The sequence below is a fragment of the Amborella trichopoda genome, chromosome 3 (genome assembly GCF_054954075.1).
Source record: "Amborella trichopoda isolate Santa Cruz 75 chromosome 3, AtrichopodaSantaCruz75HAP2 v2.0, whole genome shotgun sequence".
NCBI lineage: Eukaryota > Viridiplantae > Streptophyta > Magnoliopsida > Amborellales > Amborellaceae > Amborella > Amborella trichopoda.
In genome coordinates, this window is record NC_142338.1 from 1,996,231 (window position 1) to 2,020,441 (window position 24,211).

The 24,211-nt window shown below is 35.0% G+C and overlaps 1 protein-coding gene across 2 annotated transcripts; it reads right to left on the bottom strand.

Moving 5' to 3' along the window:
• Window positions 1-1,248: 1,248 nt before the first annotated feature.
• LOC18439728 (thioredoxin reductase 2) lies at window positions 1,249-10,374 on the bottom strand. 2 transcript variants are annotated; one of them, XM_006849886.4, is made up of 2 exons: window positions 9,187-10,328; window positions 1,249-1,608 (listed from the first exon to the last, which is right to left on the bottom strand). In XM_006849886.4, exons 1-2 carry the CDS (start codon window positions 10,112-10,114, stop codon window positions 1,538-1,540), a joined length of 999 nt encoding a protein of 332 aa, XP_006849949.4. In that variant the 5' UTR covers window positions 10,115-10,328; the 3' UTR covers window positions 1,249-1,537. The 2 variants fall into 2 exon arrangements, with proteins under 2 accessions (XP_006849949.4, XP_088718914.1); XM_088862788.1 differs by lacking the exon at window positions 1,249-1,608 and adding an exon at window positions 4,139-4,736 and having other exon boundaries at window positions 9,187-10,374.
• Window positions 10,375-24,211: the final 13,837 nt, after the last annotated feature.

Sequence of the window (24,211 nt, forward strand, 5' to 3'; positions counted from 1 at the left end):
CAACTCATATCTTGAAATGTTGATGTGGAAAGCCATCATTACCTCGAAGGACAGGGCTAGTAACGGCAATATTAGATTGGCACAAATTGCCACCAATTACCCTATATAAAATAGTTGGGGGATAGATCATTGATTTGGTTACAAAGAATTCAAATTATGACTTTTTTGTATTAAAAGTGGATAATCTTATTTTACCTCTATTGGTTAAGAAAGATTATGACCTATTTGTACCATAAATTGGACTTATATTGCACAACCTTTTTAAAATTTTCATTTTATAAATAGGATACAATACGATGAATTAAGACATCAGAAAAAGTTTATATAATGCATCAACCACATACTATTGAAGTAACAACACCTCAAAAACCCACTAGAAGAGAATCTTTTGATGTTGGAAAACCTTTCAATTTGATCATTTTGACCTCAAGATAAATCAATATGAAGAAAAAAATAATTTTCGATCCTAAAAAATATATCTACTAACAAATTATCTAAAAGATAAATATACAATGAGACCATTTATCTTTGGTATAAAGTGATCACAATTAGTCTTGATCATTGGATGTGAAATTAAATGGTTGCATTGATCAAACTTAGACTTCAAAAGAAAATTCTTCGAACTTCGTGACACACCCAAGCTTTCAGATTTCACATCATATTATGGTACATAATTGTGACCACCTTGTAGCAAAAAGTAAAGGAAAAAGTTTATATAAGGATACAACCTTATAATGTAGAACTACATATGCCTCCTCAAAAATCCATCGGAAAAAAGTAGTTTTAATGTTGAAAAACCCTTTGACTGATCATCTCGACATCGAGACGTATGACTATGAAAAATAAAAAGATTTTTAAATCTCAAAAATAGTACATTTTACAATATATTATCTACACCGTCCATTTTCAAGATTTTAATATGTTTATAGATCTACTTGATTTTAATAATTTTTTAAATTTAAAATTTTATAATTAGATATAAAAATAGATTTTGAGATAATCTTAAGAACATTTTACATCAAAATTATATATCATGATAAAATTTGAAGGTGCATCTTAACTCTACACCTGCGGATGCATCCATATGCAAACTGCATCCAAAAGTAAATGGTCTCATTGTATACAATCCCGGTTCAAAAAAAACTTCCATGAAATTTGAAACCCACACTGAAAAAACCGAACAGATGGCAATGAGGTTAAGATCTCCACCACACATAACCCATCGACCCCATTTACGAATAGGCCACATTTTAGGGCAAACCCCAAAAAAAGGAACTTCCCAAATTATCTCAGCTCAAATGAACTCTTAAATCCATATAAATCATTCTCTAAACACTATTTCTTCAACAATCGATCAACATTCAATAAGATATGGTGAAACCAAATATCATAACCAACATGAAAATTTCCATATAATTTTAGACTTCAGTAGGTAGGATGTGATTCTCATAACATTTTCCTTAATTTTCTTTCACAACCTAGCTTTTGGTTTCATTAATGGACCATTCTCTAGTTCTTCTCTTGAATCTGGAGATAGTCAATCATACTTCCCCTCCAGCTCTCCTATCTCTTGCAAGTAGTGTTCAGCTTCCAGGGCTGCCATGCACCCTGAATCATGAAAACATTTCAGTGCACAAAAAGAAAAGTGAGAAGGAAGAGTATACCGTAGATATCATCCGTATGGCATATGGTACACAATCGGGGCATTCAGTAGCCATCCTAAACAACAGAGGCATTCAGTATCCATCCTAAACAACAGATGCTGGAGATTAACCGTATACAGTGAATAGTTGTCATAGGTGACTTAACATGCATAGGCTGCATATGACAAAAACATTCATAGGCTGGCAAGAATACAACTCAGTGTAAGACAAAAATGGGGGGAAAGTCACCAAAACATTTCCTGTTATATGCAGCATATTCCATTATGTTTCTCATTAACAGAAAACTGTTGTACTGCTTCAGGAGAAGCACAAAATTTTACATTAAATTTTTTTTTTAAATTCCAAAGTCTTCCTCCTAATCGGCTGAAGCACCGAATTGCTTTGTTTTTTCCAACCAAACCGAAAAAGGCTCCCAAGTGAATCGAACAATATTGGCGTAAACTGCTAGAAACAAAGCCGTCCAAAGTACATACAAGGGCTAGTTTCCACTGTAAAGGTAAGAAACTCCTCATATAGTGATAAAGGCGTGGCCTATTGCCCTTTGTCTTAAACGACTCCAGAAGACCCATAATTATAATTTTTAACAAACAAGATCCACAGTAATACTTTTTAAAAAACAAGAACTCCCTAATTGCGCCTTGTAACAGGCATTAATACCTTCAAGGATATTTCACAAGGAAAATTCTCATGCAAATGTCAATTAAAGGAATAAAAAAAAGGCAAGAGAAAACTTGCAAAGTTGTTTTTGGCTTATGGCACTTCAATAATGAGATGGAGAAAGCTTTCACACACTTGTATCAATGTGCACCTTGTTACATAGCTTGGTCTTATATCCATCTCTATTTCCAAATAAGTAAATTACAGAGATTTCAACATGACCAGTTTTATAGTTTCACTTAGGAGTCCTAGGGCTATTTTAGGATTGGGATATGCATGTGTTTGTGTTCCTGAAGTTAATGATAATGCTCGTTATGAGCATGTACTCCCATCCATTCCGATAGTCCCCTCTGCATCCCCATGAAGTTAAAGCTTTCTCACCCTTTCCTTTTCTTCTCTAGCTAATTAAGGACTAAACCAGTAATCTATTCAAGGCCATACTGGAGAACTTTTTCAAAGTTAAGAGCATTTCTGTTTTTAGTAATTGAAACTTATCAGCATTTTTTCAATCCATAATGTACCAAACACTGTGGCTTCTTGATCTCATGTCAGACCTTTATGTCTGTACTTCATATTCGGCTTTATTAGATTTAAAGGTATCAAGAGATTCAATGAAATGTAATACTCTTTTTAAGTGATGGTATGAAACTATCACTGATCTCAAAAAATATTATCTGTTTGCAAAATTACAAGCAAGTGCATCGAAACCTGTTCACTTGTATGCCACAACCTTAGTTCACTTTTTCTTTTTTTTCTTTTCTTTTTTTGTTTTTAAGAAACCTGACTGTAAACCTCAGTCCAAATTTCAGTCATCCACTTAACTAACAATAACAATTTAAAAATTCCACATTTTAAAATAGGCCTCACCTTCTTGTTTTATTCAGCAAAAAACATGTAACATGAATTATAAAGTGGTCCAAAGCACAAAACAGTCCAATACCTCCAAGTTGGAGAAATTCGTCCCCTATTTTTTTAGTATATGTCAACCATGGATGCATTAACTATTAACAATTTAACATAAATCCTTTAAATACGCCACTTCTCGTTCTCTCCAGATTTTTCAGATTATAATTCTAGACTATAACCTATTCAAACACTTTCAAAAGGGCAAAAAAATGGCTCATTCATGGTGCAGAAATTAAACACGAGTTGAATGGTCTCAAGCTCTCAAGTTGGTATGGTTAGCTCTTTTCAAAAAACAAAGTTCTCAAATTGGTAAAGCCCATTGTAAGGCAGAAGCAATGCCTTCTATCGTGCTCCAATGGAGTCATATCTTGTGTGGTTCACTCAAGCCCTTATTTAGCATGTGATGCCTAGGCCTAAGTATGGGAACTATGCTGACAAGTCCATAGTCAATTGAAACATGTCAAAGAATCTGATTGTTTTGTGCATCGTTTTTATATTAACCTAGCATGTAAACATAGTAAATTTTTTACCTTTAACCTCTTCTAATTGAAAAGTTAAAGATCAAGTGACACCCAGATAGATTGGGAAGGGGTATAGAGTCAAGCAACTGAACTATCTTATTATTGCCCTCCACCATCTCTCTTGTCTTATTTTGCTGCTCCTGTTCCAGCAAATTCTTGAACAACTACTTTGTTACAACCAGTGTTTTAAAATGCAAGATACCGCCCTGATGCGGTGGGAGGCCGATGCGTCCTGGTGCGGGTGCATCGCGATGATGCAGGTATCCAGTTATCCACTATCCCCGGATAGAAACTAGAAACTTGAAACCAGCTTCATAAAGCATTCAACAATCAACAACCATCAGCACAAATTTGCACCATAAGCACAACTATAATTAAACACAACTATCAACAACCATAAGTACAACCATAAGTACAACCATAAGCACAAAATACTGATATTAGAAAATACAAATCAAAAGTCAAGCTCAAGAAGAGTTAATAGTTAATAAATAATAACTGAATACAATCATCCATTTTGAGAGTCAATTTTGAAATTTGAACTTCATTTTTTCAAATGTCAATCAGACAAGTCATCTTGAGAGTCGTCATGCGTATCATCAATATCATCCTCGACGGCCTCCATGTATTCTTCTTCATCGGTCTCCTCTGAGTCAGCTTCCTCCTCGACCTCTAAAGCTAATGTGCGAGTGCGACTAGACCCAGCAGCTCCTCTACTCCTTTGTGCTCTAGTATTAGGTCGATTTTCTTCATTAGCCCCTGTTGCTAGCTCGAAATCAAGCCATGTAAAATCCTTACCCTCAAACACACGCTCTTGCCTTGGATCCATGGTCAACTCACTTATGGAATCACCATTAGCTTCATATAATTGAATAGGGTTGAGCTTCGTGCGATTTTCATACCTCTCCCTAAGCCGCTCGTTATACCGCACATAAACCAAATCATTCAACTTTTTCTGCTCCAACCTATTTCTTTTTTTTGTATGGAGCTGTGGTAGAAATTTGAAATCAGATAAATTAGATTTTTTATTAGAAAATTGAAATTCAAGAAATAAGGATTAAGGAATAAGGAGTAAGGACTTACATGCTTAAATGCACTCCAATTGCGCTCACAACCAGATGAGCTATATGTAAGATTCAACACTCGAATAGCGAGACGTTGTAGATTTGGTATCTCGCATCCATATAGTTTTATAATTTAGAATATAGTTAAAAATTAAAGGTATAAAATAAACAATGGAACTATACATAAAGTAAGAGACAAGTAAGATTATTTTTGGGCTTTTGGCCCTTACCTAGATCTGTAGTGTCCCTATTTCGAGTGGCAATATCTCTCCCAAAGTTTTTCAAGGCTAACTTGAACTTAATCAATTCATGGCTCTGGATCTCATCCTTGATATCTTTGTCTAGCACCAACCTCTCCAGCACATCTAAGAACCCACCATTTATTACACGATCTGACTCAATGGATGGGTGCTTGTCGTGAAGAGATGGATTTAGAAAATAACCGGCTGAATGGAGGTGCCTGTGAAGTTGGGTATCCCATCTCCTACCAATAATTTCAAGTATAGCCTTGCGCATATTTTCATCAATCTTTAAAACATCTTTTATTTCAGTTCTTACCCTAGTCATTGCCTCATGTATGTAGCCCATGGCGGGCTTCGCATCACCATCAACCAGTCGAAGCACTCTCACTAAAGGGCGAGCCACCTCCAATGCAATAATTATTTGACTCCAAAAAGATGTATTCAGAATAATTTTTTCAGCCTTTCTCTCATCCTTATGCTTTGACCATTTGCTTTGACTCCATCCATTTGCTTTGACTCCATTGCTCTGAAGCAAACATGGTCCTCAAGGCACTTTTTTGCTTGGCTAGGTTTCAAAGAGTGAGAAATGACATGGCAAATCTAGTGATACCCGGTCTCACTAATTCTCTCTTCTTTGTAACCTCATGCTTAGGACTATGGTGTGATTGTAAATAAATCCAACAACAAACATAGCTCTTGAAATCACCCCACTTAATAAAGATATTGTACCCATTTTCTTAAGCATAAGATTAACACAGTGAGCTGCACAAGGAGTCCAAAACATATGCTTCCTTTTCAAAGTCAAGAAATGCCCAACTGCAGCATAGTTGGCACCATTGTCAGTGATAATTTGTACCACATTTTGCTCCCCAAAAAAATCGACAATCTTATCCATCAAGCCAGATAAGTATGTACCATCATATGACTTGTCTGATGCATCAATAGACTTAACAAAAAAAATACCCGTTGGGCAGTTAACCAAAAAATTAATGAATGCCTTTGATTTCCCATCGGACCAACCATCACACATAATAGTAGCCCCATATTTCTCCCACCATTCTCTCTGAGAAATCAAAATTTTATTCACATCAAATACAGCATCCTTCAACAAGGGCTCCCTAACCTCACTTAGTGAAGGAGGAATAAGTCCTGGGCCATATTGCCCAATTGCCTGGACCATCCAGAGTTATAGTATTAAAAAGAATGCCTGCCATGTAAATCCACTTTGCAATCCACTTACATACCGACTTCCTTTGTTCTTTCTTATATTTATTGTCAATTGTGGTTTGTTTTATTTTTTTCAATCTCCTGAACCACAATTTCGGGGCTAGGGGTGAAAAAAGAATCCATTGGCCCATTAGAGGGAGGTGTTCTTCTCTCAGCACTACCACCAATATTAACCCTCTTTCTTGAGGTTGGAGTATGAGTACCCCTTTCCTCATAGCAACTTCAGACATATCATCATCATCATCATCATCATCATCATCATCAACATCATCAAATAATTGCATATCATCAAGTAATTCCTTTCTTTTCTTTTCTTTTTTCTCTTTATCTTTTTTCAATCTATCCAACTATACTCTAATCTCCCTTTTTATATCATCTGTAGCTTGTGGGCATGCTCTTACATTCCCAAAAATTCTGCCTAAATGCTACTTTTGTCGAAAAGCATATCACACAATTTCTATCTTTCGGATTTTTTAATTTAGCATATTTCCAAGCCGGATCCTTGTTACTAGAAGATTGGAAAGAAGACATTGCCCCAAACATAAGTATAACAGTATTATTGTACAAGAAGGAATAAAAAGTTACCAACTCTGTGAAATAGTGCTCAATTTCTTCACGGCCTCTGAAATCCCCACTTTCTTATCAAAAATTCACCTTAACATCTCCAAATCAACAATCAAAGGCATCAAATGAACATCCAAGTATAAAACAACTGCCAAATCGAAGATTTGGATGAAAAAAAAAATTTCGCCAATTTTTTTTTCTTTTGATTTGATGCAAAAAAAGCCAAAAAAGTGGCTGAAAATCTTCTCTTAGGGGGTATAATAACCCCCTAAACAGTTTCCCTAAACTTTGGAACTACAAAAAGACCATTTTGCCCCTCCACGAGGGGCAAAATCGAAAAAAATTTCCACGGAAACAAATGCGGCGCGATGCTGTGTGATGCGGGATGCAGCCATGATGTGGCCTGATGCGGCCGCATCTATCAAAAGCGCATGTGTGCCAGTTCGCGATGCGGATGCGAGCGCATCCCGCATGATGCGGGCGCATTTTAAAACACTGGTTACAAGTTTGCCATGATGGACTTGGTCCTGCTAAGTTTTGGAAAAACATTTCCATTAAAACCCGGTAAACAATATCGATAAGAAAAATAACTAACAACGGGGGAAAAAAGAAAAAGTCAGTAGAAAATTTAGTGAATCTCCCAGTACAATTTACAACTCCAGAAAGATAGCAACCATGACATCTGCTTCATCAACTAACCAAGCTAGTTCATTATTTTAAGTTGTTCAGTATTTTATGTCCTCAAACCTATTTCATCCTGTTCTAGTTGTGAACAAAGTGTTCCCTTTAATTTTCAACATAAAACGAAAAAAATGAATACTTTTGATGCATCAAAAGTTTGATGCTTCTATTCATTTAAAAATAAAGTCTCGACCAAATACAATGACATAAAAAATGTAATGTTCACATGAAGAGGAAAAATATATTTTTCATGAATTTCATGGTATTGCTCATCTTTCATGGTAGTTCTTCATTGGTAATCATGTTCTCATGTTCCAAATTAAAATGGACTTGTAGTATGTAAACAATAGATAGCAGAAACTTATTGGACAGTACTCTTCCTTATTCTATGAATTTAATATTGACTTTTGAGCCATTAGAAGTATTAAAGTTTTACGATCTTATTAAGAACATGCCTTTCTCTTCCTCCAGTAGTATATCTTCTATTAACAGGGCAAATCACCTAATAACAGATTAACTCAATTTTTTGTTTCCTTTTTCCTTTGTTGGCTTTACTTCAAATGAATCTCCATCCAAATGTGTTTTGATATAATCCTTCTTTGACCTTTCAGTAATTTTCCTATTTTCTCTGAGACAGGTAGACATGTTACCCCACTGTCCCTTAAGCATTCTCTCACTCCCCAATACAAGCAGTTCTTTATTTTTTTCCTCAACATTGCTTCCAATAATTTTCGACATTCTCCTTGATATCACATTATTATTATTATTATTATTATTATTATTTCATTTTTTATCTATTACACCACCCAAAGTATGTCATTTTTCTTAGCAAGTTCCAGTAAGATTCATCCAAATTCTGTATGATAAAAGAGTTCGATCTTTTATCAAATGCTTCAAGAAAACCATACCACTTCCTTAAGAACTCTATTGACAGCAAAGCAATAAAAAAAAAAAAAGGAAAAAAAAAAGTATCAGTGACAATCATAAAGTGGATGCGTCAATATTTACTAATCGATATTTCAAACATAATTGATCCACATCATCTCTTTGTTGTTCGTTGCAAAATATAATAGATTACATCCCTGACTATTAAATACTAGCTCTGAAACCAAAGTCTAGCCCCAATTCTCACCTCCTCATTCTGAAACAAAATGCACCAACTACCAAATAAGTAAAAGCATAGACAAGAACAAGCACCTGCCTGCATGCACACATGCAGACACAGACACGCACACGTGCACATACACACACAAATTGCTCACTAGTTCCAAGATTTCAAGTAATAGTTCTCAAATACTAGCTCTGAAACTTCCAACCAAAAAAAAAAACAAGGGGAAGATAACCTACAAAAGAGACAATTAGAGAAGTCTATCCACAAACTTCAGATGCAACAAGGTGTAAACATTCTCCAATTCATACCATGCTAACTCCAATCATGCAAATAGCCAGACATAATGATAAATTGATATGCAAAGTCCAAGTTCAACTACATGTAAACATTTCAATTTTATCTTTTTGAGGAAATACAAATTTTTCAATTTATGCCAGATTACTTGTCAACTCTAAACATATAAACATAACATGTAGTCATGTAGATAGAAAGAAAAAACGATAGATAGCTAGAGAGATAGAGAGAGAGAATGTGTGAGAAATGGCATACCAGTCCCTGCAGCAGTAATTGCCTGTCTATACTTCTTATCTTGCACATCCCCAGCCGCAAACACTCCTCTTATGCTTGTCTGTGTCGTCCCCGGCTTTGTCAATACGTACCCCTCGCCATCCATCTCCAATTGACCCCTCAAAAATGCAGTCGCAGGCACGTGCCCTATTGCAAAAAACAGCCCCGAGACCTTCAAATCCTTAACTTCTCCACTCTTCATATTTTTCACCTTGACGCCCCCTAGAACCCCTTTGTTTTCTTCACCATATGCCTCAACAACCTCTGAATTCCAAATCACCTCAATTTTAGGGTTCCCCAATGCCCTAGCCTGCATAATCTTAGAGGCCCTAAATTCATCCCTCCTATGGATGATATAAACTGTAGATCCATACTTGGTCAAAAATGTGGCTTCCTCCATTGCCGAATCCCCACCACCGATGACCACCAACGGTTTGTTCCGGAATATCGGAGCCGCCCCATCGCAAACCGCACACGCGGATATCCCCCGATTCCAAAACCCACCATTCTCACCCGAACCAGGGAAATCCAGCCTCTTTGCCACTGCTCCGGTGGCAATAATCACCGAATCAGCCTCGACCACCTTGGACTCCGAGTAGAGCCGGAAGGGGTGGGTCTCGAGGTCCATCTTCTCGATCGTCTCGGTGAATATAGTCGTTCCGAACCGAACGCTCTGAGCCCTAAATTTGTCAGTCAAGTCGAGGCCCGAGATGCCCTCTGGGAAACCGGGGAAGTTCTCGACTTCTGAGGTGGTGGTGAGCTGGCCGCCAGGGGCGATTCCGTTGGCCATCCACCCCTCGAAGAGGAGGGGCTTGAGCTCGGCTCGGGCAGAGTATATCGCCGCCGTGTGGGCCGCCGGGCCGCTCCCTACTATGCAGACGCGCGTGCGTAGGGGCTCCAGCCCGGCCATGGCACCAGAAGAGGCTGAGTTGGTGGTGATAGTTTTGGAAAATGTAAGAGAGGCAGAGGCAGAGGCTGAGTTGGTGGTGATAGTTTTGGAAAATGTAAGAGAGGCAGAGGCAGAGGCAGAGGCAGAGGCGGAGGCGGAGGCGGAGGCGGAGGCAGAGGCACAGGCAGAAGCGGAGGCGGAGGAAATGGGGCGTGAGCTTTCGAAGAAAAGGGCCAAGAAGCGTCGCATAGTATGAAATTTATAAGAGAATGTTAGAGGAGAGGCGGGAGCGGAAGGGGTTAAGTAAAGCTTTATTATTCCTCATTTTTGCTTTTCCCACCCCAATTTTTTACTCTTCACATAAAGTACGCCAAAATCCCGTTTAAAAGTAATAAAACCTTTTCGTACAAGTTTCATTTCAATTGGTTTTAAAAGATATTTTGAAATTTAAAAATTATAGGTTTTATTTCTTATAACCCATGAACTACTTTAAATCTATTTTTTACTAAATAAAATTAAAAAAAACATCAATTTTTTTTTAAAAGCCATCTTCCGAAACTTTTTTCTCTCTCCAAGCGCTATTTCTCTCTCTATCTTTCCTATCACTCTCTCTCCTCCCGTTCTCTACCTTCCCTCACGGTTTTTCTCTCTATCTTTCTCTCTCACTTTTTCTCTCTTTCTCTCTCTACTTTCTTTCACCGTTTTTCTTTCTCTCTCTCTTGTATGGCTTAGAGAGGGAATTCATTAAGAACATTCAATCCAGAGTGAGAAATTGATTTTTGCTTTAAGATGCTCTTTGGCCTATCATTCAAAGACTTCCCCTTGAGGTCCATCTCTCTAATGCTCTCCTCTTATGAGAGAGACTTTGGAATTGCTTGTGTCATTGAGAGCAAAGCAGTGAAAACAGAGCAGCATTGAAAGTGGCAATTCTTATTATTTTCGAATTTTCAGTAGTCCGTGATGATCATGGGTTCTAACACTCTGGAATTCACCGGAGAATTTTTTTGCTGAGGTTTTGGCGTATTTAGCCTGAACACGTTTGGGCTTTCAAGGGAGGTGGAATTCACGTTTTTTATTTGATTTTGGGTTTTCTAAAGAGAGAGTATTGGAAAACGGAGAGATGGAATTCTAGTTCTCATATGGGTTGTGTTTAGAGAGAGCATTGGAAATATGGGTTTTATTTAGAGAGATAGAGTGGTGGTATTTTTGTTCCTGATATGGGTTTTGTTTATAGTGGAGAGGGATGAGATGGAATTCTCGTTTTGGATTTACAGAGAGAGAGATGGGGGAGTAGACCTGGGACTACCCGCTTGTCCCTGCAGGTTTTCATGTAGTAAATGGAATAACCATGAAAAGCATAGAGACAGAGATTGAGATGCTGCATTTTAGAGAGAGCAAAAAAACCTAAAAATACATAGAAATGTGGATCAAAGAGTGAGGAGAGAGTAAGGAGAGAAGATTGGTGACGCTCGATTTTTTGAGAGAGATAACGGTGAGAAGTTATTGGAAGAAAAGATAAGTGCTTGGAGAAGTTATTGGAAGAAAAGATAATTGTTTGGATAAACATGAGAAAAAAAAAAAATGGATAAACAAGAGAGGAGAGAGAGTGAAAAACATAACACGAAAGGGTAAGAGTGAAATTTTGGATATATAAACGAAGAGTGAGAAAGGATTGGGTTTAGATTTATATTTGTTTAAGTTTAAAAATAGGTTTAAAGTGGTATGGTGTTAGAAGATATTTTTTGAAAACTTAAGGTTATTAAAAAATAAATTTAAAAGTAAGAGATATAAAAAATATTTTTTTTATTAAAAATATCGGATTATATACAATGAGACCATTTACCACGAGTATATAGAGGTCACAATTACTTATAATCATCTGATGTGAAATCTGATAGCTTGGGTGTGTCACAAAATTCAATAAATATTTTTTTTAACTTTGATTTTGGTCAATGAAATAAATGCAGCTATCCAATTTGATATCCAATGATCTAGATTAATTATGAACACCTTATACAACAGATAAATAGTCTCATTATATATTTATCCTTAAAGTCTGTAGTCATCTCTGATTATGAAATTTGAAAATGAACGATTTATGGGGCCAATTACTCAATACCCCAACCAAGTACTCACCCGGGTTCGAGTAACTCGACCCAAGGAGGGCCGAGTCCTATAGGACCTAAAAACAATTAAAAATAGATTATAATAAAAAAATCTTAAAAAATAGAAAAAATATATTCAAAATAAAATTTTATAAAACACTACGAATTGTGATTAAAAAATAGCAAAAAATAGATTTAAAAAAATCATATTTGGAGGTATTTTCAAATAATTTTAAAAACTACAGATTCTAAAAATAAGTATTCATGGCCAAAATACTTTCCAATTTTAAATAAAGTTTCGAATATATTTCTTATTTTTTGAGATTCTTTATAATTGTTTTTTAAAAAACTAAGATCCTCGAGATGAACCTCCAATTCAGGACATCCTGGGCTCAGCAAGGGCCCGAGCACGAGTAACTTGGCTAAGTCAAAATGACTCAAGCCAACTTTTCGATCACTTATCCAGATAATATGTTAGAAGATGAACTATTTTTAGGACTTGAAATCTCTTTTTTTTCATATTTATGGATCTCAAGGTCGAGGTGATCAATTCGAGGTGTTTTTAGCGTTCAAATTCCAAACAATCTTTTCCCATTGGTTTTTTAGGTGCACATTTCTTATAAGATATAAGGTTGGCATCTTATATAAACTTTATCCTTTTGAAAATAGACAAAAATAGACGTCTTTTAGAATTGTTTAGGGAAAAGTTTTAATAAGGTATTATTTCCCCCTTTGAAATTTCATTTAGGGTCGTATACTAGACGCATTTCTGCTTTAGTTCATAGCTCAAAACATCGATTGTAAATGATTATTTGTGAAGAATAAGTTCTTAGATTCATGATTATGATGGTTAATATTATACTTTAAGTACAAAATCACTCTAAAAAAATATGAACTTTTAAAAAGGTATGTTTGAATAGGTGAATTGGCTGACACATTAAAGCCCCATTATTGAAACAAGGGTAGTTAATACGATGTATGTATCATGACTATAGTTATTAAGAGCAAACCAAAGTATGTGATCCACCTAGTCGGACAACCAATCGGTCTCCTGGCTAATCTAGTACCAAGAAAAAATCGAGTTGAAAATTGGTCAAAATCAATATTCGATTGATTTGGGTAGTCGAACCAAGCAATTTTTATTAATCAAGCAAATTAAACAAAGTTGGGTATTTTCGTAACATATTGGAAAAATATCAAATAAATTGTTGAAACCCTTATAATATAAACAATTGTGTCAAAAGATTATAATTTCAATTAGGTACTTCCTCATAAAAAGATTAAATTTTTTCCAAAAATTGCCTATGTTAAGTGTTGGGAAGCTAGAATATTAAAAGGTACTTTGATAATTTTATCCCCGAAAGGCCATTATCAATGATAGAAGAACCCCTTTGGTCTAAAATTATAAGGTACCCCTAATTATTGTAGTTATCCAACACCAAAAAGGGAGTAAATTTGAATTTTTGAATATTTTATGAGAAATAACTTGATTGATATAGAAATTTTAAAACGATAGGCTTAAGTGCAATTTTTAATCTTTTGACCCTCTTGAATGACTTATAAACGGTTTCAACCCCTTTAAAAAAATACTATAATCTCATGGACCAATAGACAGCCTATTTAACGCATATATAAAAATTAATAGAAAAAAAAAGAAAAGAAGAAGGTCGTTGCCACGAGATAATAGGTCGTTGAATGGGGATGACGATGGGACCATTATTGAAGTTGGGTTGGGTGGGTCCGACTTTCCATCTGTAGTAACATTCAACCATTGATTAGGGGTGACAAATGGTCGGAGCTAGGCCAAGCTACCTCTAAGCCTAGTGCGGACCTAGTCCCTCAAGAGCTAGGCCTAGCCCGGCCCCAACCTGGTCCAAAGGCACCCCTGACCATATTATGGTCGGGCTGTGCAAGATAAATACAATAAAAAAAAAAAAGCCTGGTTGGGTTGAATTTGTTCGGCATGTTTGAGACCTGGCCGTTCCTTGAGCCATAGTGGCTTGGCCCTCAAGCCACAAGCCATTGTGGCTTGGCTCTCAAGCCACATTTTATGCCCCGAACGCTTGTTTTTTAGGGCCATGCCACGGGGCCCATCATCCCATTGCCGGTTCTTCCATTGATTGGATGGTGATTCAACCAACATACTAATCATTGTAGATTTGGCATAGTTGCAGGTACTATAGCCTACCTTACATCAAGGAGAACTCAAAAGACTGTACTCTCGTATAATAGCATTTTTCAATTCATTCATTTCAGTAGAACGCAATTTTGGAGTATTTTTTAGACCCTCAAATTTTGGGAATGCAACCTATTCAATTTAGGTACCAATTTAAAAAAAATGAGAAAAAATAAACTTTTATATCAAAAAATAAGTCTTGAGATTGAATAGAGATAGTCCAATTTTTAGATGGTTAGATCTAAGTGCTTAAGAACTCAAATATTTTTTTTGGAAAAATATAAAATGATACTATTTACTTTTAGTATAAGGTGGTCACATTAATTCGAGCTTTGTTAGACATCCAATCTAACAAATTTCACATCTAATGGGTTGGAAGTAAATGTGACCACCTTGTATCAAAGATAAATGATCTCATTATATACAATCCCTATTTTTTTTAAGGAAAAAGTTTATATAGAGCTCAGGCTCTAAACAATAGAACTAGAACCTACCTCTAAAATTTCAATAAAAAATGTTATTTTGATGCCCAAATATCATCAAATTGATCATCTCGACATCAAGATGCATGGACATGAGAAAAAAATGGATGTCAAGTTTTGAAAATATTGCATATTGTAACGTTAAGATCGTCGATTTCAAGAATTTCAAGTTTTCATAGATGGACTCGATTTACACTATTTTAAAAGTTTTAAATTTTAAAATTATAGATAAAAATATATTTTAAGACTATTACAAAACTTTCCAATACTAAAACCATATTTCTTGACAATATTTGAAGGTGAACTCAAATTTGATTGTTTAGAGCCTCGGCTCTAAAAAAACGCACCATTTTTTTAATATCAACGATTCTCAGGTGGATCCTAGGCTTTATATCAAAAACTTTTCCCTCGTAAATCTTCATCCGAGGGAGTAAGTCTACAATATGCTCATACAAAGCTCACACACTCCCGAATAACTCATAGTTTATTAGGAAAGATGGACGCTAATGGAGTCCACGTGGCATTGTTGGCCCACTCTCTCTTTTATTGCTCTCCTTTTTCTGTTTGGGTAGGTTTGTTGGGATTCAAACCTTGGACTTTTGATCGGTGGCGTAGAGGGAGAAATTAAACGAAAAAGTCGTTGCTTCATAATGCATCTACAAAAGAGTTGGTGGTCGTGAGCGGTACCACAGCACCTCATCTTTCAAGTTGAGTTGCGGTTTCCATTTCCACTACTGATGTCAAATCCTACAAACACCTTCAAAAATTTAACCGATTTCCATTACATTACTAATGTCAAATCCTACTAACACCTTCAAAAACCTACCTGACTGCTATGGTTGTTGTAATGAGAATTCTTTTATGTTGAATTACATTAATTTTCACTCAATCGATCCAACTCCTGAGTTCAAAATTTCAAAGTCTGAACTCTTGAGTTCAGAATTTATGATACAAGGATATGATAGGTCTCGGGCGAGCAGAATTTCGGATATAAGGATATGATAGGTCACTCTTGAGCTCAGAATTTCAAATATAAGGATATGCAGGCGAGTGTAAGCCAGAGATGGAGTTTTCTTACCATTGTTTCAAAATTATGTTTAGTCTCGGATAACTCTCATACATGAATTGTCATCGGCTCAAGTTAGACCCACTGTTTTTTGGGTTAGTTATTGGAATCTGGCACCTTCCGCGGTCCGGTTGACTCGGGCGAGTATGAACTTGACTCAGAAATTTTGTAATGACTGCTTGGAACTGTGTTTGGTTTGTAGGTAAACTAGGATTGACCTCAATATCAAGTGATTGGGACCTTATAAGTACTCCAACCTTTATGCCAAGAGGTTGAGATTCCATTCTGAGCAACCCTTTTTTAATTTTTTTTTAATAGTTAACACTAATTTCATGGGCTAAAGGAAGTTACAAGGTACAAACAAAGAAGAGAGAAAATAAATGCAAGAAAGAAAAAGAAATAGAAGAGCTGATGAAGGGGTAGAGAAGAAAGAGAAGGGGCTAAGAATAGCATAGTTTGGCCAAAAAATCAGCATTGCCATTTCGGTCTCGTGTGACAAAATTGAACCTCCTTGCCATCGATGGTCAAATAAATATTATCCATAATGAAGGTCAAACGCTAAGGGATCGAGAGAGAATATTTGCATTAGCTGATAACATCAGCCGAGTCTCCCTCAGCAACCATTTTTCAAAGCTCATTGTTGAGTTGGAGGAAAGTTATGGGAATTCATGGGAACTTGCCATTTTCTAGAAGAGCAATTGCAAGTAATAGGTTTGTCGGGTAATATGCACACCCATATTTTTCTGCTATGAGAAGCGCATCGTGTCATTGTTCATCTACCCGCTTCTATCTTTCTAGATGTGATCCAAGCGAGTTCAAGTGCCTAAAGCACATATCTACCGAAACAAATATGATTGCCTCGAGAAGATACTCCATCCATTCTTCCTCTATCTTTTTTTATGGAATATAGTTCTTTTAGGGTTATAGTTGATGGTAATGCTTTAATCCCATCTCTACTGCATAACGGAACATGAGTGTTTTTTCTCATCCAGCTCCTCACAAATTAAATTATTCAATTTATAGATACATGCATTTAATGAATAGTACATTGAATCATCAGATTCATTCGGATGAAATCTCTAATTCTCTCCTTTTGTTGGCAATAAGACATGGATTCTAAATTATTTGCTCCACATTATACTCGAAATAAAATGAAAATCTAACAAGAATTCTCCTTTAACCTATTCAACCCACAATTCCAATTTTTTCATGCTCACTTCAATGAACTGTCCAAAAAATGTGTTATAAGAAAAATCATATTTAAGACTTGAAATCTATTTTTTTCCATATTCATGATTATTGAAGTCAATACAATCAATATGCAAGTTTCCTGGCATTAGAATTGCATCTTCTGACGATAGCAACAACCATACATTACACTTTCCCTTTAAATTTTTACAGAAAATATAGTAATTAATATAAAATCCACCATTTATCAACCAAGTCGTCAAAACAAAAATAAAAAACAGAAGAATGACATGCAGATTTTGTATTTACAAATATTACATAACAAATAATCGCTTCCTCGCAAGAGAGAGAAAAATAATAACCAAAATAAAATAAAATAAAATATCGGCCTTCCCTGATATAAAATAAGCAAAATAACGGGGCAAAATCCAACGCCCATCACTATTCTCTGCAATAAGTCCATCACATATAACGAGAAAAAACGGTACAGAGCCTAGCCCCATATTCTCATTTTTTACAACAAACCCGTTATTTGTCGTTTCTGTAACAAGGGGCTTTGAGAACACGGAGCCAAGCTGAGTCCGTTATTTGCGGTTTTGTAACCCGTTATGTGCTACTTTTCTAACAAGCTTCGGAAACACGGATGCAAGCTTTAACGAAACTTTCTTTCAACAAGTGTCAGATTCCGGCGAGAAATTCGCCGTGTATTCCGGTCATTGCTTCTGCTTTAAAGCACATAAAAGATAGCAAACCGAGGCTTGAACTCCATAAGCTCACTTATCCGGCGGAAGATTCCGGCAAGAAGTTGCAGAGACGGAGGAAGAACACAGAGACAGTCCAGAGCCCTAACACTATAACCTAAGTGGCTTTTCCGGCGTCTCCAAACAGCCGGAAACATCAGATTCCGGCGAAGATGACCTCTTGATGAACTCTAGGCAATCGGCTATGGCTTCCGCGTAGAAAGAGTTTGATCGACCGAAGGACCTCGGCCTGCAATCTGAGCTGCTAAAAAGCCTCTGCTTCACGCTCAAATCTCTGCTATCTTTTTCCTTTTTTAGAAACCCTAGGGCCAAAGAGCAAGCGCACCTGATTCTCCGAAGGAGCCTCAGCAACCGGCGGACGTAAAACCTGCCGGAGTTTAGCCGGAAAACCCGAATTTTTGGCCGTCTTTTCAAATTCCGGCAATGAACCATCTGAGCCATGGCTGCGAATTTGGAGGGCGCGGGTAATGACCAGAGTTGGGGTTTTATATACCAAAAATTAGGGTTTTGAAGTTTGAAAGAGCGTGGAAATCGATTTTGGGAAGACGGCTTCGAAGAAAGTTTTAAAAATTTTTAATAAAAAGACTTCTCTTTTTCTGATTATTCCCCGACAAGACAGATGGTTAGAGAATGTATTATGATCCTAATCTTTGTCAGTGACCAAGATTGCCCTTGTAATTTTTTAGGAGGACACATCTGAAATACCCTTCAAATTCATTACTCATGATTTTTGTGACCTGGTGTTTTAAAACCCAACGACTTTTTATCTTGATCGCTTATTCAACTAGGACTGAAACAAGTTTGAGATGGTATCCATCTCAGCCAATTTATTTGGGAAAAGAATAAAATGATGATGATGATCCGTCTCAATTTATTTCTCTCTTAAAATTGATCCTCTTTTCTGTTTCTCCCCTAAAATTGGCCCCCTTTTTTTTAGCTCATCTTCCGTCTCCTACCATTTTAGTTTTTAATTTAATTTTTAAATTTTAATTTTATAACATTTTTTGGATCGTTGATTCAAACCTACCAAGGTAGATTCAAATTGCCAATCCAATGAACCAATACACACACACACACACACACACACACACACACATATATATATATATATATATATATATATATATATATATATATATATATATATATATATATATATATATATATATATATATATATATATGGTGAATTATCTACACTATCAGTTTGGGCTTTAAAACACTAAGTTGACTAGTTCGTGGAAGCGAAGCCTAAATGGATCTAAAGTTAAGCACTTAGGATTCACTTGAGCAGGCTCGAGATTGCTAGCCATAAGCTAGGAGGTTCATTATGAATTGGCAACAATGGGGATTTGAAATTGAAATCAGACCTTGAATTGCCTAAGACCAACTTCGAGTTTTATCAGTTTTACCAAAGCAAATTTCAAGCTTGATCATTGTACATATTGCAGAAAAAAAATACATGTGTTCCTCAAACTAGAATTTCTATCCAGTGATTATAAATTATTTTTTATGGTTTCAAGTCAGCTCGGTGATATTTAAAATCCTGATTTGACATGTGTTGGAGTTTACTTAAAAATGCATGGATATTCTCAATGGAATACTGGACAAGGGTAAAGAAAAGGAGAACCGTCTACTACAATTTTTGATGAAGGCAAGATCATGGACAAGTTCACAGGGGTATTTTCGTCACTTGTGGACAAAAGGAGTTGATTAGCATTTTAAATATATCCGTCATCCTTTCAATTTAATGTTTTAAAAAATCACAAAAACATTGCTTTTCATTTCTTCAATTGAAAATTGGTGTTTGGCTGATTCTCTTTAGGACTTGGATGAGTGGATTTGAGTGCTTTGCAAAGTAGACAGAAAAAGAGAGTAGTTTTGAGTGCTTTGAAAAACAAAGAGAGTTTAAAATTTCATTAGAAGAGGTTTTTCTAATGTTCAAATGTCCTCAAATTGATCACCTCAACATCAAGATATATGCACATAAGAAAAAAATTGGGTTTCAAGTTTTGAAAATAGTGCATTGTGTAACGTCAATTTTCAAGATTTTTAAGTTTTCATAGATCTATCGATCGACACTATTTTTTAAAGCTTTAAACTTTATAAATAAAGATGAAAATATATTTTAAGGCTATCACAAAGATTTCCAATATTGAAACTACATTTCTTGACACTATTTGAAAGTGGGCTCTAATTTGATTGTTTAGAGCCTAGGCTATGTACAAACAACACCAAAACAAAATAGAGGAAAAAAAATATATATATATATATATATATATATACTTTCTATGCAACTTAGCTCCAACCTAGTTTTTTCTCTTACTTTTTTCTCCAAAATACACTATTTGTGCAAATACCCCTAACCAAATAAAAAATAAAAAAATGTTTAAACTACCCTCTCTTACTTTTACACTCTCTTGTCTATCTTACCAAAATAGGGCTTCGGCACTGCGCAAGTGTGGTCCGGTAGTAGAGCTCTGGTACTGTGTAAAGTGTTATCCGGTAGTAGGGCTCCGACATTATGTAAAGTGTAGTACGACAGTAAGACTTCGGCATTGTGTAAATGTGGGCTGCAGTTGCAAAGTGCAGTCCGACAGAAGATGTTACTGGATTCCAAAGCTCCGGCAATACTGAGTATGACAGTACTCAGTTCGATCCGATAGTTGTCTTAGGGCGGTCCGGTACTTGTGCACTCCGGCAACGTGCTCTTGAGGTCCAAAAGTCAAAGTTAAATCTGGAAAAAATAATATTTTTTTACGGAAAAGGCATTTTTATCTAAAAATGAATTTTTTGTCTTATGGGGTATTTACATAGAAAATTTGCTTTGGAAAAAAAAAATGAGAAAAAAAATAAAGTTGGAGGTAAGTTTCATAGAAAATATGATCTTAACGGTTTTTTTTGTAATTTTTTTAAAAAAATAAAATAAAGAGAAAGAGGACTTAAAAAGTTTTTGGTGAGAGAGAGGATAAAAATCACAAGATCTTAGAGAGAGACAGGACACAAAAATTAAAGATTATTAGAGAGGGAGAGTTCTTAGAGAGAGACCGGACACAAAAATTGAAGTATTATTAGAGAGAGAGAGAGTTCTTAGAGAGAGACAGGACACAAAAATAAAAGAGAGACCTTAGAGAGAGAGAACACAAATATCAAAGAGAGAGAGAAGTCAGGTTGTCCATCAACCCAATTGTGGTGGGTGGAACACGTTGAAGCCCGGCCTTACACTCCATGTTTCACGTGTTTAGAATTGTCTACGCGAACCATCGGTTTTGGTAGATGGAGGGCCGTGATCATCTTATTATTACATGCCACGTATACTTTGAGTTGTACACACGTTTAGCATCTCATCACTGTTGATTTGGTCAGTAGATAGAAGGCTGATACCAAAGTTGGGTCTGCTCTCGTACGTTTTTGTCAAGTTGGGGGGACACATAAATATGTGTTAAGAGAATAAATTAAATATTTTTATTATGTTAAGAAAAGACAGTATTATAACCTGAACATAAGATATTTGTTTTTCTATTATTATTATTGAGAAAAATAAATATTTTTATCACGTTTAAGAAAAAATATATTATAACCTGTATATAAGATATGTTGCTTTTCTATTATTATTATTATTATTATTGAAGAAAAATAAATATTTTTATCATGTTTAAGAAAAAACATTATAACCTTAACCTAAGATATCTTGATTTTTCTATTATTGTTATTGTTAGGAAAATTATCGTTAATATACTTTAATTTTAAAAAAGTCGCAAAAAACTTCTAACTTCCCAAAACCTCGTCCATATCTTTTTTCTTAATTTTTGATATTTTCTGGACAAAATTACCCTCTATGGTAGTCTTTCTACCGTAATGCATTGCGACCATTACGGTAATTAAAATACCATTGTAAATAGAGATAGAATTACAGTACTTCTAGTACCGTAATAACATAAACATCTATTACGATACTTTAAATTACCGTATTAACATAGAGTATTACGGTAATTCAAATATTGTAATACTTTAAAGTAGTATTACGGTAATTTAAGTACCGTAATATTGCCCAACTCAACATGAAAGATTTTTTACTCTATCAAGCCTACTATTTATTTAATCCCTCGACAAAAATCCATGCTAGCTATAATTTTTTAAATGTCAAATTTTTAGGATATAATCTCTACTTAATTTTTATATGGCTCTCAAAATTTTAGAACAAATATATGCTTAAATAGGTGTTCTTGAGTGAGGGAGTAGTGCTCTCATGGAAACATAGATTTTTTGAAAAGAGTAGCCCTGCTTTGGTTTGAAACTTTTAAAGTATTACGTTACTTCTATTAGTGTAATACTTTAAAAGCTTCGAACCAAAGCTAATATTAGGGCTACCCTTTTAAAAAATCTATGTTCGCATGAGAGCACGATGTGGATCTACTCCCTTGATCAAAAACACCTATTTAAGCTTTTTTTCGTTTTAAAATTTTAAGAACCATATAAAAATTAAGTAGATATTATATCCTAAAAATTTGAGATTTAAAAAATTACAACTAGCATGGATTTTTGTCGAATGAGTAACTAAATAGTAGGCTCGAGAGAGTAAAAAATCTTTTCGTGTTGAGTTGGACAATATTACGGTATTGTAATTACCGTAATACTCTATGTTATTACGGTAATTAAAGTACCGTAATAGATGTTTATGTTATTACTGTACTAGAAGTACCGTAATTCTATCTCTATTTAGAACAATATTTTAATTACCGCAATGGTCGCAATGCATTACGGTAGAAAGACTACCGTAAATGATATTTTCGTCCAGAAAATACCGAAAATTGGAAAAAAGGGTGTGGACGAGGTTTTGGGAAGTTTTTGGTTTTTTTATGATTTTTTTAAAATTAAAGTATATAATTTATCTTATTATTATTATTATTATTATTATTATTATTATTATTACTATTATTACTATTATTATTATTATTATTACTATTATTATTATTATTATTATTATTATTATTATTATTATTATTATTATTATTATTATTATTATTATCGTCGCTGACCCTAAATAGTTAGGATAAAGCTCGGATGATGATTTTTATTTTTTAACATATGAGAAATTTATCAACGATAGAATACCTATGAGATGTATTGTTAATATTTACATATTTATATATGTTCCAATTTGTAATCATATGTTTTCATCGAATTTTCAAATTAAATCAGAAGATTGATTCAAATGTTAAATAACTTACCTCTCATAGATTTTGATAAATTTTTCTATTGCTATTATTGTTCTCTATTAATTTTATTATTTAAAATTGAAAGTTATGGTGCTTTTGCTATTACGGTGTAGTGTCATTTTCTTTTCTTTTTTGTCTTCATATCATATTGCATGAAAATCATTTGTGGATTGTATGATGCAATGGATTAGGTGAAAAGAGGAAAATAAAAAATAATAATATTTGTTGGATTAGTTAAAAAGATGATGACAAAAGAATGCTTTGATTACAATGGGAAAATGGGACCCAACCGAGACCTGCCGCAAAGTCGCAAATTAAGTGGAGCGCGTATAGCGGTAGTCATGAGGTGTCACGTTGTGCTTTTACTCCCTCGGGCAAAATAGTTAGGAGGATTTGTCCCATATTAAATTTTGGATTCATTTTAGAAAGATAGATGTGTAAGCACATATGCGTCGTTGTTGTTGCTTTTTTTTTTTTTATCACAACATTATATCACAAAAGTTTGGAGTCCTAAAAATAAAAGATTTGGCGATGTGGCAAATCTAAAAAAAAAAAGCAAAAAAAAAGAAAAAACATTTCAAACATACTCCCTGAGTATGTATAAACAATAATATTATAAGATTGAAAAAAGGCCATCTATGTTTTGGATGGAAAAATCTAATCATGATCTGGTGATTCTGAACTGGACCCAACATTAAAAAAAAAAATAAATTAAATCCTCTTAAATAGCTCTTTTCTGCTCAAAGGAACAAGAATACATTGTGGTCCCCAACTACATGTGCAAATTCTCTATCTTTTGATTAAGATCAGGGTAGTCCCAAGTCCACAATGAGAGAGAGAGAGGGGGAGAAGATTGTGAAATATGTGAGAGTAGGTTCCAATTATTCTTTCATCTCCTTTTGAGTAAAAACATCATTGGAACTTGGGTCTTACAAAAGGCCATATATATTCAAAGATTGCCAAATGAACATTATAAAAATACAAAAATTATTGATGATGGCCAAAGTGCTTTATGAGAGTTGATTAGTCAAAGCTTTATGTTAGTTTATGTAAATAAAGCTTTGAAAGTAAGTGCCATTCTAATTGACTACTATGTGACGCATTTGCCACACAGTAATGATT

Bases quoted from the DNA above. Each gene is read 5' to 3' on its own strand.
- LOC18439728 (XM_088862788.1), bottom strand. From the start codon at position 10,342: ATGCGACGCTTCTTGGCCCTTTTCTTCGAAAGCTCACGCCCCATTTCC. The intron at 4,737-9,186 runs GTATGCCATTTC...TTTCTACCACAG, and splicing joins AATTACTGCTGCAGGGACTG to CTCCATACAAAAAAAAGAAA.